The following is a 19,748-nucleotide window of genomic DNA, read 5'->3' as shown; positions in this document are numbered from 1 at the left end:
TTATCCCTGCTACCCTTCTTGAATAATGGTACCACATTCGCTGTCCTTCAATCCTCTGGTACCTCTCCTGTGGCCAGAGAGGATTTGAAAATTTGTCAGAACCCCTGCAATCTCCTCCCTTGCCTCACATAACAGAATTCCACTTTGTTGTAAGCATATCAGGCTGCAGTTATCTGAAGGGTTCAGACAGGGAAGGCAATCTATTCAAACACAGCATGCACGGGGTGTGTGTTCTCAGCAGCCAATTACTCCTGTGCAGCTGGATCTAAAAGTGGAAAGGTGCAACTCCAGGGGAATTGTTAAAATTTGTTTTTGTTGCAAAGTTCTACTTGACTGAAGGGAAAATGTTAGCACTACATGAATATTCCCATTCTTTTCTCCTCTTATACTGAGGTTCTAGAAAGAACTGAGAGTTCTGGATGCACGGGTATTTCTTGCCTTTCCATTCAAGCAGTTATTCTTCACACCGACTCAAAGTGAGTACTGAGGGATGCCGATGGAATGTAATTCTCATTTGGTTTGCTACAAGCATGCACATACACACACTTCGAAATAGACTTGGTACAAACAAACAAGCACACACACTTCCAACTACGGCTGGAACAAGTGCACACACACTTCTAACCTGTCCTTGCAAAAGCATGCACACATACACGCGCTTCCAACTAGTCCTTGCACAAGCGTGCACACATACACGCACTTCCAACTAGTCCTGGCACAAGTACACGCACGCACACACACAGATATGGCTGCTGAATCCTAATCAGGAGCCAAAACAGATTTTTTCCTCCCAGCTGAGAGACAATCAGACCACTTGCCATGTCCTTCCAAACCGTTCCAACAGGTACCCAAGCTGACTTCAGCTAACTACTCAAAGAGTCATGGCAGGGAGTAGGGAGAGAAAAACATTTATATTGCAAATCAAATTGCTTTGGCCAATAAAAGCCAACTGAATCTGTAGTGAAACACCTTAAGTCACACAATTATATCTGAACAGTCTTTCAGTTCTGCAGAAAACCAGCAATAGCCAAGTAACAGTGAAATGAGCCCCAGAACCAATCCTAAATTCAATTAACTGATCATGCATTTAGCACCATACCATTTCATTAAAAATGTTTTGTCAAGCTAGACCTCCACCTGCCAAAAATGAGGCTTATTAATTTTGCCATGTGGACATTACATTTCAAACTGTTGCCGAAGTGAAGAAAAGACTTGTTTTAAAAAAATCACCAGGCCCTTAGTATGCAAAAAATGTTTTTCCAGCCAAGGGCCAGTGGTTGGAAGGACAAAGGAGCTATTTCCTGCTCCAATTTAACCCACAATGGACTTTGAGCACAAGGTATTGTGTGTAGAGACATTCCAGGGTCGTCTAAGACCAGAGAATCCACAAACAGATGTGGTAAGACCAGCTAGTCACACGAGTAACCGGCTTGGCAACCTGGGTTTTCCTGAATTGTACAAACAGTTTGAACTGAGTATCTGTTTGCTCCTGAACTGAAAAGAACTCTCCTGTCTGGCTCTCCCTCTCTTTCTCACAGAACTCCAAATCCACATGAATCCCAAGGGAGAAAAGTCTCCTACAGTGAACAAGGCTCAAGAAGAATACTGGGCCCCAAACGAAGAGCAAGATTCTACCTACAATCAATGACTCTCCAGTGAGCTCGAAGAACTGTAACAAAAACCCTCTTCAGAGATTGCCTCAAACTTTTCCACTTTATTTTCTTCTGCTTTTTTCTGTCTCTATCAGTATATGAGTATCGCATATGCACGCTAGCGTGTGTCGTGTATCCATAGGTGTTAACCCAATTAGAGTTTAAGTTTAATAAATTTAAACCTTTCTTCTTGAAACCTATGAAAACCTGTTTGTGCTGGTTTCTTTGCCTCATAATTGGAAAGTAGTGAACAAGGATTCACTAAGGGGGAGCTAAAAACACGGTGTGTTTAAAATTAAACCCTGTTACCGTAAGACCAGGAGAAGGCTGAGAGGGAACCCTAGACACCTTCCTCACCTGGTTGTAACATTTATAAAGAGTCAGGAACAATAATCTTTTGGGTCCACTGCTTCTTGTGCAGCAAGGATACTATAAAGACCCCTATAGTATATTACAAAGGAGCTGCTCCAAATGAGCCAGTATTCCATTTGTGGTCTAAGATGTCAAGGTACTGATTAAACTTTCGTCTTCTTTCCACCAAAAAAAAAGGATCTCAGTTCCTTTGTCGAGGTTATATTTAACTTGAGTGCAATAAAATTTTTCCAAGTCCACTGTCCCATCCACACCATGGTCTGAGAAATACATATCTGGGGTGAGGGGGTGGAAGAAGGGACGAAGCTCAAAATCAAATTTCATCATGAAAGGCAAAAAAGATCCAAGCATGGCAGGTGTAGGGGACAGCAGTGGAGACTTTTTATATTTAGAAATAACAAGTAAAGCAAAATAATAAAGGGATACTGACTCATCAAGTGCCAATCAAATGCAAGGAAATATTTGAAATAGGTGCTGAACCTTTTACTTTTTAAAAGCGGAGGTTTAATTTGTATGGTGATAAACACAATTTATGCAAGAATTTAAATTGATGCATAGTTTTCATGACACAAAAATACCTGCACAACCTATTGGGAAGGGAGACATACAAAAGATAAAGAACAAATTAACTCAACATGCAACACTGCATACAAACATGGTACAGTAAGCATTTTAAAACTGGTTATGTGAAACATTCAACACAGGATCTGCATTGGCAAGAATTCTACAGGTCAGGCTCACACAATCAGACACACTTTCTTTTTAGTGTAGTAGAAGCAAAACACTTTGTAAACCAAAAAAGCCAAGGTGGGGTGGTTGGGAGGCAGGGAACCAAACCTGGTAGGGGCCACTCTAGAGAACAATCACTATACAGTTTCCAATATTTAGAATCAGAATGGTTACAGAACAAGAGGCAGCCATCTGGCTAGTCATGTCTGTGCCAGCTCTCTAAAAGAGCAACTTAATTAGTCCCACTCCACTTCCTTTTTCCTGCAGCACTGCAATTTGTACTTGGTGTGAAACTGCAACACTTCGTTCAGTGGGCAGCACTCGTCCCTCTGAGTCAGAAAGTTGTGGGTTCAAGTCCCACTCCAGAGACTTCAGCACAAAAATCTGGACTGACACTCCAGTGCAGTACTGAGGGAGTGATACACTGTCGGAGGTGCCGAATTTTGGATGAGATGTTAAACTGAGCCCTCGTCTGGTGGACGTAAAAGATCCCATGGCATTATTTGAAGAGGAGCAAGTGAGTTAACCCATGTGTCCTGGTCAATATTGATGCCTCAATCAATATCTCAAAAAACAGATTTGTCATCATCATATTGCTGTGTGGGAGCTTGCTGTGCGCAAATTGGCTGCTGTGCTTCCTATGTTACAACAGTGATTGCAACTAATGAATTACTTTTGAAGTGTAAAGTGCTTTGGGTCATGAAAGGCACTATATAAATGAAAGTACTTTCCTTTTAAATTTTAATAGAGCATTTTACACTTTATTTTTAAAGCAGGGGTGTAGTGGAATAAGGCTCCAACGAGGAGGGTGCAGATACGGTGGCAGCTTCTGAGACATCTGCCACTAATTCCAAAGTTTTTGGCTGGGGGAGGTCTGCTAATGGAGTCACTCATGCTAAGCTACAAATTGTATTTTGGGGTGGTGAGATGCACACTAAACTAATTTATTACTATTCAGGTCCTCTTTGTGGCTCCAGACCATCATTCTGGTCTGTGTACGGAGCTGGGTTAAAAATAAAACATTGATAAAAATTGATTAAAACCCTAATTAACGAACTAATAAATAGAGCAACTAAACCAGAGGGAGGAGATTACTGTATTTACTTAGCATTTAATATTTAGAGTAGGAATCTAGCACTAGGGACCATATAGTTAATTACAACAATTTAGTAAGGATTTAATAAGTATTTATTTATTTTAAATTAATTTATTAATTAGTGCTAGAAATGTCAGTTAGAGGGGTGAAGTGCTTCACCTGTGAGATGTGGGAGGTCCGTGACGCTTCCAGCATTCCGGACGACTACATCTGCAGGAAGTGTACCCAGTTGCAGCTCCTCACAGACCGCATGGATCGGTTGGAGCGGCAACTAGATGCACTTAGGAGCATGCAGGTGGCAGAAGGTGTCCTAGATAGGAGTTTTAGAGAAGTGGTTACACCCAAGGTGCAGGCAGACAGATGGGTGACCATTAGAAGGGACAGGCAGTCAGTGCAGGAATCCCCTGTGGCTATGCCCCTCTCTAACAAGTATACCGTTTTGGATACTGTTGGGGGGGATGGCATATCAGGGGAAAACAGCAGCAGTCAGAGCAGTGGCACCATGGCTGGCACTGTTGTTCAGCAGGGAGGGACAAAGCGCAGAAGAGCAATAGTTATAGGGGACTCGATAGTCAGGGGCACAGATAGGCGCTTCTGTGGACGTGAAAGAGACTCCAGGATGGTATGTTGCCTCCCTGGTGCCAGGATCAAGGAAGTCTCTGAACGGACAGGGGGCATTCTGAAGGGGGAGGGTGAACAGCCAGAGGTTGTGGTACACATCGGTACCAATGACATAGGCAGGAAGAGTGATGATGTCCTGTAGGGGGAGTTTAGGGAGTTAGGTAGAAAGTTAAAAGACAGGACCTCTAGGGTTGTAATCTCGGGATTACTCCCTGTGTCACGTGCCAGTGAGGTTAGAAACAGGAGGATAGTGCAGCTAAACACGTGGCTGAACAGCTGGTGTAGAAGGGAGGGTTTCAGATATCTGGACCATTGGGATCTCTTCAGGGACAGATGGGACCTGTACAAGGAGGACGGGTTGCATCTAAACTGGAGGGGCACAAATATCCTGCCTGCGAGGTTTGCTAGCGTCACTCGGGAGGGTTTAAACTAGTGTGGCAGGGGGTGGGAACCAGAGCAGTAGGACAGCAAGTAAATTAAATGAGGGGGAACTAGTAAATAAGGCCAGTAAGACTGAGAGGAAGAGCAGGCAGGGAGATGTTGCGGAGCACAGCGAGACTGGTGGTCTGAAGTGCATTTGTTTCAATGTGGGAAGTATAACAGGTAAGGCAGATGAACTTAGAGCTTGGATTAGTACTTGGAAATATGATGTTGTTGCTATTACAGAGACTTGGTTGAGGGAAGGACAGGATTGGCAGCTAAATGTTCCAGGATTTAGAAGCTTCAGGCGGATAGAGGGGGATGTAAAAGGGGTGGGGGGGGGGGGGGGGTTGCATTACTTGTTAAGGAGAATATCACAGCTGTACTGCGGGAGGACACCTCGGAGGGGTCGTGCAGCGAGGCAATATGGGTGGAGCTCAGGAATAGGAAGGGTGCAGTCACGATGTTGGGGGTTTACTACAGGCCTCCCAACAGCCAGCGGGAGGTAGAGGAGCAGATATGTAGACAGATTTTGGAAAGATGTAAAGGTAACAGGGTAGTAGTGGTGGGTGATTTTAACTTCCCCTATATTGACTGGGACTCACTTAGTGCTAGGGGCTTGGATGGGGCAAAATTTGTAAGGAGCATCCAGGAGGGCTTCTTGAAACAATATGTAGATAGTCCAACTAGGGATGGGGCTGTCCTGGACCTGGTATTGGGGAATGAGCCCGGCCACGTGGTCGAAGTTTCAGTAGGGGAGCATTTCGGGAACAGTGACCATAATTCCATACGTTTTAAGGTACTTGTGGATAAGGATAAGAGTAGTCCTCGGGTGAAGGTGCTAAACTGGGGGAAGGCTAATTATAACAATATTAGGCAGGAACTGAAGAATTTAGATTGGGGGCGGCTGTTTGAGGGTAAATCAACATCTGACATGTGGGAGTCTTTCAAACGTCAGTTGATTAGAATCCAGGACCAGCATGTTCCTGTGAGGAAGAAGGATAAGTTTGGCAAGTTTCGGGAACCTTGGATAACGCGGGATATTGTGAGCCTAGTCAAAAAGAAAAAGGAAGCATTTGTAAGGGCTGGAAGGCTAGGGACAGATGAAGCACTTGAGGAATATAAAGACAGTAGGAAGGAACTTAAGCAAGGAGTTAGGAGGGCTAAAAGGGGTCATGTAAAGTCATTGGCAAACAGGATTAAGGAAAATCCCAAGGCTTTTTATACGTATATAAAGAGCAAGAGGGTAACTAGGGAAAGGGTTGGCCCACTCAAGGACAGAGAAGGGAATCTATGTGTGGAGCCAGAGGAAATGGGCGAGGTACTAAATGAGTACTTTGCATCAGTATTCACCAAGGAGAAGGACTTGGTGGATGATGAGCCTAGGGAAGGGAGTGTAGATAGTCTCAGTCATCTCATTATCAAAGAGGAGGTGGTGTTGGGTGTCTTGCAAAGCATTAAGGTAGATAGGTCCCCAGGGCCTGATGGGATCTACCCCAGAATACTGAGGGAGGCAAGGGAAGAAATTGCTGCAGCCTTGAAAGAAATCTTTGCATCCTCATTGGCTACAGGTGAGGTCCCAGAGGACTGGAGAATAGCCAATGTTGTTCCTTTGTTTAAGAAGGGTAGCAAGGATAATCCAGGAAATTATAGGCCGATGAGCCTTACGTCAGTGGTAGGGAAATTATTAGAGAGGATTCTTCGGGACAGGATTTACTCCCGTTTGGAAACAAATGAACTTATTAGCGAGAGGCAGCATGGTTTTGTGAAGGGGAGGTCCTGTCTCACTAATTTGATTGAGTTTTTTGAGGAAGTGACAAAGATGATTGATGAAGGAAGGGCAGTGGATGTTATCTATATGGACTTCAGTGAAGCCTTTGACAAGGCTCCTCATGGCAGACTGGTACAAAAGGTGAAGTCACACGGGATCAGAGGTGAGCTGGCAAGATGGATACAGAACTGGCTCAGTCATAGAAGACAGAGGGTAGCAGTGGATGGGTGCTTTTCTAAATGGAGGGATGTGACTAGTGGTGTTCCGCAGGGATCAGTGCTGGGACCTTTGCTCTTTGCAGTATATATAAATGATTTGGAGGAAAATGTAGTTGGCCTGATTAGTAAGTTTGCGGACGACACAAAGGTTGGTGGAGTTGCGGATAGTGTTGAGGATTGTCAGAGGATACAGCAGGATATAGATTGGTTGGAGACTTGGGCGGAGAAATGGCAGATGGAGTTTAATTCGGACAAATGTGAGGTAATGCATTTTGGAAGGTCTAATGCAGGTGGGAAGTATACAGTAAATGGCAGAACCCTTAGGAGTATTGACAGGCAGAGAGATCTGGGTGTACAGGTCCACAGGTCACTGAAAGTGGCAACGCAGGTGGATAAGGTCATCAAGAAGGCATATGGTCGGGGCATAGAGTATAAAAATTGGCAAGTCATGCTGCAGCTGTACAGAACTTTAGTTAGGCCACACTTAGAATATTGCATGCAATTCTGGTCGCCACACTACCAGAAGGACATGGAGGCTTTGGAGAGTGTTCAGAAGAGGTTTACCAGGATGTTTCCTGGTCTGGAGGGTATTAGCTATGAGGAGAGGTTGGATAAACTCGGATTGTTTTCACTGGAAAGACGGAGGTGGAGGGGCGACATGATAGAGGTTTACAAAGTTATGAGCAGCATGGACAGAGTGGATAGTCAGAAGCTTTTTCCCAGGGTGGAAGAGTCAGTTACTAGGGGGCATAGGTTTAAGGTGAGAGGGGCAAAGTTTAGAGGGGATGTGCGAGGCAAGTTCTTTACACAGAGGGTGGTGAGTGCCTGGAACTTGCTGCCGGGGGAGGTGGTGGAAGCAGGTACGATAGCGACGTTTAAGAGGCATCTTGACAAATACATGAATAGGATGGGAATAGAGGGATACGGTTCCCAGAAGTGCAGAAGGTTTTAGTTTAGGCAGGCATCAAGATCGCGCAGGCTTGGAGGGCCGAATGGCCTGTTCCTGTGCTGTACTGTCCTTTGTTCTATCATTTGGCAGTATTGGTATTCATGGCCTCACCAGGGAGACTGTAGCCTCCATCCCTGATGTGGGAGGTAGGAATTCTTGTGCAAGGCTAAGATCCAGATATGCCAGATCTCAACCTAAATTCCAACCCTTCTGGTGGGTTGTCAGGAGTGCAGTGGAAAAGCTGCAAACTTTCAGTCCCCACTCATTTTCAAAGACCATCAACATAGCTGGAAATATGGTCTTTACAACAGTGAAGATTACTCCAAAACAGCAATTTTTTGATCAAAATCAGCACAAAATCACAAGTATAATTTAATAATTTTACACCATCGTCTCCTTATCGCTCTCCCCCTCAGTGTTTGTACAAAATGAATAGCCCCTCTGCACAGTTTCGCAGTGGTTAGCACCGCAGCCTCACAGCTCCAGCGACCTGGGTTCAATTCTGGGTGCTGCCTGTGTGGAGTTTGCAAGTTCTCCCTGTGTCTGCGAGGGTTTCCTCCGGTTTCCTCCCACAGCCAAAAGACTTGCAGGTTGATAGGTGAATTGGCCATCATAAATTTCTCCTAGTATAGGTAGGTGGTAGGGAAATATAGGGACAGGTGAGGATGTGGTAGGAATATGGGATTAGTGTAGGATTAGTCTAAATGGGTGGTTAATGGTCGGCACAGACTTGGTGGGCCAAAGGGCCTGTTTCAGTGCTGTATATCGAAATCTAAAAAAAAAATCTATTCTAGTCCATTCCACATTTGATGTTACTTGGTGTCTCATTTCAGAGTCATTAATTCATGGGTTTCAGAGTGCTTCCTGAAATCATTAACAACCCAATTGCTTACATTATTTTAAAATGCTGAACAAAAAAAAATGAATATTTTCAAATTAAAATTTTTTAAAATTAGTTTCATGAGATGTGGGTGGTGCTGGCTAGGCCAGCATTTCTTGTCCGTCGCTAATTGTCCTCGAGAAGGTGGTGAGCTGCCTTCTTGAACCGCTGCAGTCCATCTGGTGTGGGTACACCCATAGTGCTGTTAGGGAGGGAGTTCCAGGATTTTAATCCAGTGAGTGAAGTAACGGTGATATATTTCCAAGTCAGGATGGTGAGTGGCTTGGAACTGCAGATCTTGGTGTTCCCATGCATCTGCTGCCCTTGTCCTTCTAGGTGGAAGAGGTCACGGTTTAGAAGGTGGTGTCGAAGGAGGCTTGGTGAGTTGCTGCAGTGCATCTTGTAGATGGTACACACTGCTGCCAAGTGTGCGTTTGTGGTGGAGGGAGTGAATGTTGAAGGTGGTAGATTTGGTGACAATCAAGCGGGCTGCTGCATCCTGGATGGTGTCGAGCTTCCAGAGTGTTGTTGGAGTTGCAAATCCAGGCAAGTGGACAATATTCCATTACACTCCTGACTTGTGCCTTGTAGATGGTGGACAAGCTTTGGGGAGTCAGAAAGTGAGTTACTCGCCATAGGATTCCAAGCCTCTGACCTGCTCTTGTAGCCACGGTATTGATATGGCTACTCCAGTTCAATTTCTGGTGAATGGCAACCCCAAGGGTTTTGGATAGTGGGGGATTCAGCGATTGTAGTGCCTTTGAATGTCAAGGGCAGATGGTTAGATTCTCTAGTGTTGGAGATGGTCATTGCCTGGCACTTGTGTGGCGTCCATGTGACTTGCCACTGATCAGCCCAAGCCTGGATATTGTCCAGGTCTTGCTGCATTTCTACAAGGACTTCTTCATTATCTGGAGGAGTTGCGAATGGTGCTGAACACTCTGCAATCATCAGCGAACATCCTCACTTCTGACCTTATGATGGAGGGAAGGTCATTGATGAAGCAGCTGAAGATGGTTGCGCCTAGGACAATACCCTAAGGAACTCCTGTAGTGATGTTCTGCAGCTGAGATGATTGACCTCCAACAACCACAACCATCTTCCTTTCTGCCCTATCTTTCTCCCATTACATGTCTCCTATTGAAGTAACCAAGAAAACAACTGGATGGGGTAATTCTGGCCTGCCTTTTGAAGCATTGAATAATCTGACATTTTATCAGAAAATAAGGAAATGCCGGTGACGACAAATAACCAAAGGGATGATAAGCCTGGAAAAGTTAAAGAACTTCATGCAAACTTGATTTTTAAATAAATATAACACGTGTATGTTTTACCTTGAAGCATGACACAACAATGGACACATTTCCTTGAAATCTTTCCCTACTCCCATACAGTCACTCAAACCATTGCTTTTTTAAAAAAAACATTGATGCATTTCACTGAACGATCCCTGTATTTCCGTTTTACAGGGTTTTGTGCAAATTTAAAGTGAAAAAGTTTTCAAAGTCATGAACTGCAAATTCTAAAAACATCTTCCTCTGAGGTAAAGAAAGTTCTACTGTACTGTATCGATATCAATACTACATTTATAGAGTCGTAGAGTTATACAACACAGAAACAGGCCCTTCGTGTCTGTGCCGGCCATCAGGCACCTATCTATTCTAATCCCATTTTACAGCACTTGGCCCGTAGCCTTGTATGCTATGGCGTTTCAAGTGCTCATCTAAATACTTCTTAAATGTTGTGAGGGTTCCAAGGTGATGCAGTTTATGGCGTTCTTTAAATGGATGTATGAGACGACAATTACTGTGCATCAGATCTCAGAACTTCAACAGCACAAGGGCACCCTGGAAGATTAATCACTTTTGAATCCATGTACAGGCAATCCTGAATTATGTAAATCTGTAGCAATTTGCCAAGAGAGCTGGAAAACCCCTGGGTCCCATCTCCATCCTCATTGAATAATAGCTTAAAACCTATGAGATCTGAACTCCAGCACTGCAACAAGCTGCAGTAACCTCTCTGGTTGTTTAGTAAATCAGCTGCATGCAGAAAATTCTGTGCATCATCCCTCGGAAACCACAAGGGTATGTTAAACCTTACTGCGTAATAGATTTCAGATCTAAATATAAAGTCCCCAAGTAGCAAGATCACAGGCAAGACCACTGGACTTTCAAACTCTGTATAATATATTGCAATTGACACGCAATCTAATTTTTTCATTTATCCTTTTCTGTTTTATGCATCTGATTATGTGCAACTTTTCTGCCCATGAATCTGTTGTATGAGAAGATTCCACTATATGTGCTTCTGCATGCAGTGCAATGTCATGCTAAGTATTCATGCTAAATTGTTAGGAACTCCTTCTTGCTTGAAGTTAGTTTTACAAACAACTCAGCTGCCTGTAAAATACTGAAGCAAAGACAAGTTAAACATTTCAAAACCAAGCTATCCTCAGATGATCAGAACCAAACATTTAGTTGACTGTATTTTGCGAATTTCAAATTTAAACTATTGGCTTTATATAAATAAGTTAAACAATTTGCAAATACCAGAAAAGCAAAATGCAACGAGATCTACATATCACACCAATAGTCGTACTATCCTCATTTGCCCACCAGCCTAGGGGATATCTGTGGACACTGCCAAAATGGACTGTGCAATCCTGACTTGCCTCACACGTCAATGCCCGTGTAAACCAATCAAATGATATCAGCCTTCTTACTAACTTGCTCACAGACAATCCTTCTGCAAACAGAAAGCCTGGAGCCAAAACAGGACATAATGGACTCAGTAATGATACTGCGGCACCTTTGATGCTCTTCATCCTCCACAATCTTTACTTTAAATCCCTGTACAGAGTGTACTTTATTTTTAAAAATCTGTAAATGGTACATAAGGGTGCTGACATTGCTCCTTCATAGTGAGTTTAAATTCTATGCTGGAAAGAAAGGCCTTTCATTTATGGAGCATGTTTCATTTTCTCAGGACATCCAAAAACACTTCACAGCCAACACATTACTCTTGAAATGTAATCGCTGTTGCAATGTAGGCAATGGAGCAGCCAATTTGCATACAGGAGAGAACTCTCCTTACTCTTCTACGAATAGCACCATGGGATCTTTTGTCTTCAGAGGGCAGGTGAGACCTTAGTTTAATCTCTCATCTAAAAGACTTCATCTCCAACAGTACAACAATTCCTCAACAAATACAGTGAGGTACTAGTCTAGAATATGTGCCCAAGCCTCTGGAGTAGGGCTTGAATCCATGTCTCACACAGAGGCAACAATGCTACCAATAACTCATGGAGAACACCCTTGATTTTACCCAGTATAGACCAGTCAAATCAACGCCCGAGCTTTCCTCCCAGTTGCAACATCTTTGTCCCTTTAATGTGATAGAAGATAAATAGGAGGCAGCCCATCTAGAGCATCGACTTCTGCATGACTAAAATTCAGCTTTATGATCAGTGATTTCGGGGAGTTTTGTCTGGCATTGCTAAGAATGGGTATGGTTCAACCCAACTGTCAACCCAGACTCAATTCATAGGACACAACTAAAATGAAAGTTTCTTAAGCTCTCAATGGAGTGCGGAAGCTGTATGGTCTAGACTTGGGATCACTCCATGGCTGCTTCGAACTTATCAGCTGCTGTGTTCTTGTAGGTTGAGATAGCCCTGTTAATCCTCTAGGCTTGTACTATCAAAGATTGAGTGCTCTGCTAGTGCTCAGATTGTCAACACTTCAAGCAAGGGCTAGAATTTCTGAACTCAACTGCTGCTTCGAAGGAAGTTAAAGATCATTCCAATAATCACCTGCACATTACTGTATAGCAGTTGGGTGCCAATACTTGTATGAGAGTATGTTCTTAAACGTTACATCGCCAACTTTTTGTTTTCAAAAGGACATATTTCAAGATGAACAATGGAACTAGGCTACATTCAGAAAATGCTTTTTAGGCCATGTTTCTCTCACCATAATCCCGCAGAAGGGCCTGAGCTGGTCTTTCACTATCTGGTGTTGTGGCCTCAGAACTGCCAGTGCTGGTCATACTGATGCCACTGCTGTTTCGACTGTGACTCTTGAGCGACACGTGAGTGCTATCACCAACACTCTGTAAAAGCATAGCACAGAACTCAAGGGGCACAAAAGGATCAAAGGGTTAAGCATTTAAACTGTTGAGAACTGAAAAGTGGGCAGTGCCCAAAAAGATGGATCATATTTTCAATTTACTGTAATCAATAGCTGTGCATTTATATTTAAAAAAATCTATCACAATAGCCTCTCTCAACGGTTTCAAATCCACAACAGTTGCTCGCCAACTTACCAACTCAGTTTGAGAACCAATTGCTTCCAAAAGGGCAGAATCTTGAACAATATTTAACATGGCACCTGAAAGGAAAACAGGCTATTAGTAACGGATTAAAATATTTGGCAACTATAAATCAGGTATAAGCCAGGTAAGATCCCTACTGACCTAGAATCATCTGCGTATTGTTAGGATCAGTTTCAGTTTGTAGGGCACCAATTAGCACATTGACAAGCCTCAATTTCAGGGAGAGAAAGGTAACTGGCTTGTCATGTAATGAAGAGTCCTCGTTGCTGAACTTTCCTTCCAAAAGCACCTAGAAAGGAAAAAAAAGGGAAAATTTGTGGATGTGGCTAATTTTTCCAGAATTTCAATTTCCAGCTTTTTTCACTGGCTGCCACTTGGTTAACCTTCTCGGAGTGCCAGTTTTTCATATGCAGTGTATTTACAAATTATTGTTCCATGGTGAGACACTGCAGCTAAGCATGTTCCTGCCCTCACCAGTTGTGCATTTTTTAACCAGGGAATATCAATCAGAAGCAGATATCTGTCCATCTCCCAACCAGCAGCAACTATAGCTTCTCAGTTGCTGCCCGGCTGAGATCAACTAACACAGCACAGATCATGGATCGAACCTGGAACCTTCCTGGTTTGTACAGCTCAAAACCATAGAGAGATAGAGGAATTTATATCTATAAATGTTATATCTATAATATGGACACAAATGTCCCAAACGAAAGGCAACATTATTCAGCAACAAAATCAAAGCCTGCCAAATGAAATTTATACTCCACCCACCAGTAACCATATCCCTGCTGGCATTTTGCTTTCTTCATTGCTCTATTAGATATAGTCTTCAAAAGATATAAGCAGTAAATAATGATGAGCAGTACCTCTGCTTTAACTGTCCCAAAGTGATGGGGGAGAGGCAGCATTGATAGCAGAATGTGGATCGATGCTCTCCTAAGTTCAGTGGGATTCACATATGCTTTGAATTTTGACAGCTCCCTGCAAAAGAGGGGGTGGAAAAAAACACTTTAATCATTTGCTCTTATTTTTCAAAACCTAGTTTAGACAATATAAAATCTATAGTAAAGAAGCTCAGTCTAGATTTTGTTACAGCACTAAATGCTTTGACTCCCTTTCCGATAACTTGTAATTACACATGCATAGTGAACGCTGAACACCACAATTTGTGCGGCAGTGACAGAGGACCTGAATATAAATCTATATTTATATAGTACCCCTCACATAGAAGGAAGTCGTAGTGTACTTTACGAGTGGGAGGGGAGGACAATGGGAATTGAAGACATGGTGGAAATAAGTTTTGAAGGAAGAGGTGTAACAAAGCAAAGCATGTTTTAATTCCAAACAGAGGGGAGGGAGGAAATAGCGGTTCAAAGATCAAACAGTGCTGGTGGAATATAGGAGGAGCAGCAATCATGATATTTCCAAGTTCGAGAAGAAACATGACCTTGAAAAGGAAGACAAAGGGAAAAGAGGGATTAAGAATGGGAAAGGCAGTGAGAGGGAGAACAGAAAGAACAGACAGGAAAAGGTGAGGGAAGAAACACAAGGAGTAAAAAGAAGCACGAGGTGAGAGAAAAAGGGGCACAGGAGTTGAAGCAGGACAAGCTGGAGGCTGGTAAACAGGAATGAGAATGGAAGAGGTCCTCCCCAGTAGCTTTCGGCACACCGAAGTGCCATGATTTAATCATACAAGTGCTTTTAAACTGAGAACACACTTACCTTTCACTAGATGGCACTGACGGACTCTTTCTCCATCTCCCAACTCCATCTATGGCTAGTCATAGAATCTTTTGAATACATTATTGAATTCCTTTTTGAATAGAACTGAATCTGCTTCCACCACCCTTTCAGGCAGTTCATTCCAGATCACAACTTGCTGCATGAAAAATATTCTCATCTCCCTCCTGGCCTATTTGCCAGTTATCTTAACTCTGCATCCTCTATCAAATCCCCTCATAATTTTGAACATCTTTATTAAATCACCCCTCAACCTTCTCTGCTCCAAGAATTCCCAGCTTCTCCAGTCCCTCATCCCTGGTAACATTCTGCTAAATCTCCTCTGCACCCTCTCGAAGGCCTTGACATCCCTCCTACAGTGGGGCTCCCAGAACTGAACACAATATGCCAGTTGAGGCCTAATCATGTTTTCTAAAGGTTTAGCAATAACTTGTTTGCTCTTGTACTCTATGCCTCTGTTTATAAGTCTTCTCTCAACATGTCCTGCTCTTCAATAACTGGTGTACATAAATCCCCAGGTTGCTCTGTTCCTGCATCCCCTTTAAAATAGTGCCATTTAATTTATATTGCCTCTTTTCATTCTTCCTCTCAAGGATTGGCCTCCACAGCCATAAACAAAGGTGCACCAAGAGAAGTCACCCCACCTAAACAGATTGCTTGCTGTGTGTCCATCATCTTTCATAGATGGAAGGATGTTAAACATAACAGCCATTGTTCCTAGCAAAGCGCATCACTTCACAATTCTCTGAATTCAACTTCAGCTGCCATGTGTCTGCCAATTTCACCAGTCTATGTCCTCCTGAAATCTGTTACTATCCTCCGCACTGTTTACTACATTTCCAAGTTTTGTCATTTGCAAGCTTTGGAAAGATGCCCTGTATACCCAGGTCCAGGTCATTAATATACTAGCGTATTCCTGCCAATAACTGTAAAGATGCTATTATTTTAAATCTTATAACTATAATCCAACTTTGACATCTCAATCAATCAAATTAAAATTGGTCTTTGTCAAGCAATTTAAAATGTGCATCCTCTTAAAAATGGACAAATTTAAAGTAAAATAAAATTGAACTGCAGGGGGAATGTGCCAGTGAGTTGAACAGACTGTGGGTGAGTAAATAAAGCTTAATGGGGAGGGTGGGGGGTGTGGTGGTGGCAGGGTAGATACTGGCCATGCAAATTATTTAAATAAACTGCAGATAAATAAATGCAATCATGATTTTTAATATAAAGATTAAAAGGATACTATCTCTAGCTTCCTTGAAAAGGTGGTGGTGAACCGCTGTGTGGTGAAGGTGCTCCTACAATGCTGTGACATAGGGAGCTGCAGGGTTTTGACTTGCAGGGTTTTGACAGTGTTGATGAAGGAACTGCCGATATATGTCTAACTCCAATGATGTGTGACCAGGAGGAGAACCTGGAGCTGGTGGTGCTCCCATGCATCTACTCCCCTTGTTTTTCCAGGCGGTGGAGGTCATAATTTAGGAAGGTACTGCCAAAGGATCCTTGGTGAGTTGCTGCAGTGCATCTTGTAGATGACACACACTGTAGCCACTGTGCGCCAGTGATGGGGGGGGTTGGACATTTAGACCAGTGCATGAGGTGCTGATCAAGCATACTGCTTTGTCTTGGATGACGACGAGCTTCTTGAATGGTGTTGCAGCTGCACTCGACCAGCCAAGTGGAGAACATTCCATCGCATTCCTGACTTGTGCCTTGTAGGTTCCGGAGAGGCTTTGAGGAGTCAGAAAGTGAGCCACTAGCCTGGCTTCTGACCTGCCCAAGTAGCCTAGGAATTTATGTGACTGGTCCAGTTGAGTTTTGGTACAATCTCCTAGTATGTGCTCATAGGTAATGCACTGCAGTAGGGGCATGCATTTGTACATTTAGCTTTTATATCTTCAATTAAGCAGTGTGCCCAGATCACCTCTGTTGGATCACCTCAAACCAGAAGCTGATTTGGAGATGTCTAAACTGTATCATTTTGACAGCAGCAAAATGAGAGTGCATGTGAGAGTTAATTTGTCTCCCATCTGCAACTACAGGCAACATCAAGGTTATTGGAACCCATACAGGTTTCCCCAGCAGGTTTAACCCAGACTTGAAAGGTCCCCAATTTGATTCCCAGTCTGTGTGCCGTTAGGTAATCAAAGTCAGGGTATTGCTGAAGTAGTTAATCATGGCAGGAGTTCTTGCTACTTATTAAACTAGTGACCTTCGGGGGAGGTGCATATGCATGGACAAGGGCAGATTAAGGCTAGCTGTGATGCCCCTCATAGTCAAATAGTCAGAACACTCAGTTGAGGCTCACACATTTGTAACTGCTAGTTGGGCAAGGTCTCACTGGATGCTCAGTGCCACTGCAATCAGAGGAGGGCAGAAAATTGATAAAACGAAAGAACTCAAACTGTGGTGTATTAGAGTCATAGAGTTATACAGCACAGAAACAGGCCCTTCGGCCCATCGTGTCTGTGCTGGCCATCAAGCACCTGTCTATTCTAATCCCATTTTCCAGCACTTGGCCCATAGTCTTGTACACGATAGCATTTCAGGTGCACATCTAAATACTTCTTAAATTATACTTATACTTATTAAGAATAGCAAATAAATTTACCGGTCGGGCAATATTATCTCTAGTGCTGAAATGAAGTAAGGAACTAGAACATCTATGCCCTTCAGATCGGAGCAAAATAAAGCAGGAGAGTTCAGGATGATGCTAGCCAAAACTGGGCGGCAAATGTAATCATTTATCTGCAGTCCCTGGATCAGCACCATATAGAACCTGGATAAAAGAAAGTGGGCAAAACTTTACTTTGCATTGCACGTAAAAATGAAATCAAGATATCAGCATTTTCAGATCCAATCCATTTAACAGATTAAGAGGTCATTTCCACATTCAATCAATAAAGTTGCCCAAGTTAAGCTACGTTGCACACCTCTATTCTCTTAAAACATTGATCAATTAGAATTGTCTGAGAGTTTTTTAGGCCAGCAGTCTTAACGTACCCGAAACAGATAACACAGTAAGGTATGGTTCAGATGACATCCTAAAGCCATATGAAAACTGGCCGTCACAAGCTGGCGTGCTGGTTACTGCTTCATTTATTGAGTCTTCTCTCCTACTCATTACGTGTCCTGAAGGTGATTATGGACCTGGTCTTTCACCCAGCTTTCTCAATAATAAAAGCACACAGATGGAATTTATATCTCATTGTTTGGGGTGGGTATGCAGGGGTGCAGAAAATTGACAGTCTAAATTTGGCTTTATTCTTTGGGCATTGGATGACAGGTTGGGACAGGTACAGACAGCCAACTGCTAAAAACCATGTGATTTGATCCAAAACAGTGCAGCACTGCATCGGAATTTGAACTAAAGCTGCATCATGTTTTAGTTTGCTGCACATTGCCAAGGACAGTGCAGCCTGCATGTACTGAAACAAGAGCAAAAGGGAAGGCTTGAAACTTTAAAACACACGGATTATAACCCTGAAGTCAATAGCAACTGAAGGCCTGGTGGCAAAGAGGAATCTATATAAAGAATGATTCATACCCCGTTAGTAAACAGAGTCCCTCAGTCAGCACTGCAGCTCTGGTTAGCTTCAGAGAATCACTACTGGTTACAATTGAATCTACTATGAAATCTAACCCAGCATGGGAAAAGATTGTTGTTCTACTGGTAAATCTGTAAATGCCAGTGTGAGGTAGATTGCTACTGTACTAAGATGCTAAAAGGATTGCTTTCCTGGAAGCAAACCGTCAATCTTTGTTCTGCTTCTTCTTGTGAAAATGCAAGTTAAAGACTGATCTAAAATTTCTACTTCATTTACAGCCAGAGTGCTACACATTTACTGTTTGCTAACTATGTTATTTTTGCCTGCAGAGTTAGGAAAATATAGTGCAAGAAATACAACATCATCATGTGCTAAGGCACTTCACAGGAGTGTTAACAAAATTTGACACTGTGCCGCATAAGCAGGTACTAGGACAGGTGACGATAAGCTTGGTGAACGAGGTAGGTTTAAAGTATGTCTTAAAGGAGGACAGAGAAGTAGAGACATAGGGAGTCAGAGCTTAGGACCTCGGCAGCTGAAGTCATGATCACCAATGGTGCAGCAGTTAAAATGGGTGACTAAAAATGTTTTTCTCTAACCCTTAAACGCTCACCGTCAAGATGTTTTCATAGAAAGTCTCCCCTTACATATGAACATACATACATACGAATTAGGAGCAGGAGTAGGCCACTCGGCCCCTCGAGCCTGCTCCGCCATTCAATAAGTTCATGGCTGAACTGATTTCTCCACATTACCACCTACCCCCGATAATCTTTCACCCCCTTGCTTATCAAGAATCTACCTACCACTGCCTTAAACAGATTCAAAGACTCTGCTTCAACCGCCTTTTGAGGAAGAGAGTTCCAAAGACTCAGGACCCTCAGAGAAAAAATTTCTCCTCACCTCTGTCTTAAATGGGTGACCCCTTATTTTTAAAACAGCGACCCCTGGTTCTAGATTCTCCCACGAGGAAACATCCTTTTCAGATCCACCCTGTCAAGACCCCTCAGGATGGAAGCCTGCCACCCGACACGAACCCGACAACATGTGTCAGGTTCGGGTCGGGTCACGCCGAGTCCGGGTCGTGCTTGGGTCGGGCAGGACACACTAAGTGCACTGCTAATAAGCATTGAAATTTAAAAACTTAACTGAGCTGGGAGTCCGGAACAAAATGGAGTGTGCGCAGTGAGCAAGTGACATCACTATGACATCACTGTGCTGTCATCACGCATGTGCTGCAGCTTTGTGGAGCTTCCAGTCGGAAGGTAAGTAAAGGGATGGTCGGGTCGGGTTCGGGGCGGGTCGGGCTCAGGTCCGCTGTGGTTTGGTTGGGTTCTTTATTCCCGACCTGAGCAGGCCTCTACCTCAGGATCTTGTATGTTTCAATCAAGTCGCCTCTTACTCTTCTAAATTC

At 43.3% G+C, this 19,748-nt stretch overlaps 1 protein-coding gene across 12 annotated transcripts in view; it reads right to left on the bottom strand.

The window, feature by feature from the left end:
• Nucleotides 1-19,748, bottom strand: part of ralgapb (Ral GTPase activating protein non-catalytic subunit beta) — a 180,968-nt gene that overhangs the window by 70,155 nt on the left and 91,065 nt on the right. For 8 of the 12 annotated variants that reach the window (XR_010976594.1, XM_068048704.1, XM_068048703.1 and 5 more), the window contains 5 exons: nucleotides 17,398-17,565; nucleotides 13,910-14,024; nucleotides 13,185-13,332; nucleotides 13,035-13,099; nucleotides 12,683-12,842 (listed from right to left, as the gene is read on the bottom strand). Coding sequence is in view for 11 of the 12 variants with exons in the window: in XM_068048704.1 (XP_067904805.1) it covers nucleotides 12,683-12,842; nucleotides 13,035-13,099; nucleotides 13,185-13,332; nucleotides 13,910-14,024; nucleotides 17,398-17,565 (656 nt within the window). In the remaining variant the exon portion in view is untranslated. The remainder of the gene's footprint in view (nucleotides 1-12,682; nucleotides 12,843-13,034; nucleotides 13,100-13,184; nucleotides 13,333-13,909; nucleotides 14,025-17,397; nucleotides 17,566-19,748) is intronic. The other 4 variants (XM_068048705.1, XM_068048708.1, XM_068048710.1 and 1 more) reach the window with 1 other exon arrangement.

The sequence above is a fragment of the Heterodontus francisci genome, chromosome 16, assembly GCF_036365525.1.
Source record: "Heterodontus francisci isolate sHetFra1 chromosome 16, sHetFra1.hap1, whole genome shotgun sequence".
Lineage (NCBI taxonomy): Eukaryota > Metazoa > Chordata > Chondrichthyes > Heterodontiformes > Heterodontidae > Heterodontus > Heterodontus francisci.
Note: the sequence above shows the minus strand (reverse complement) of the source record. Positions and strands in the feature narration are given on the sequence as shown.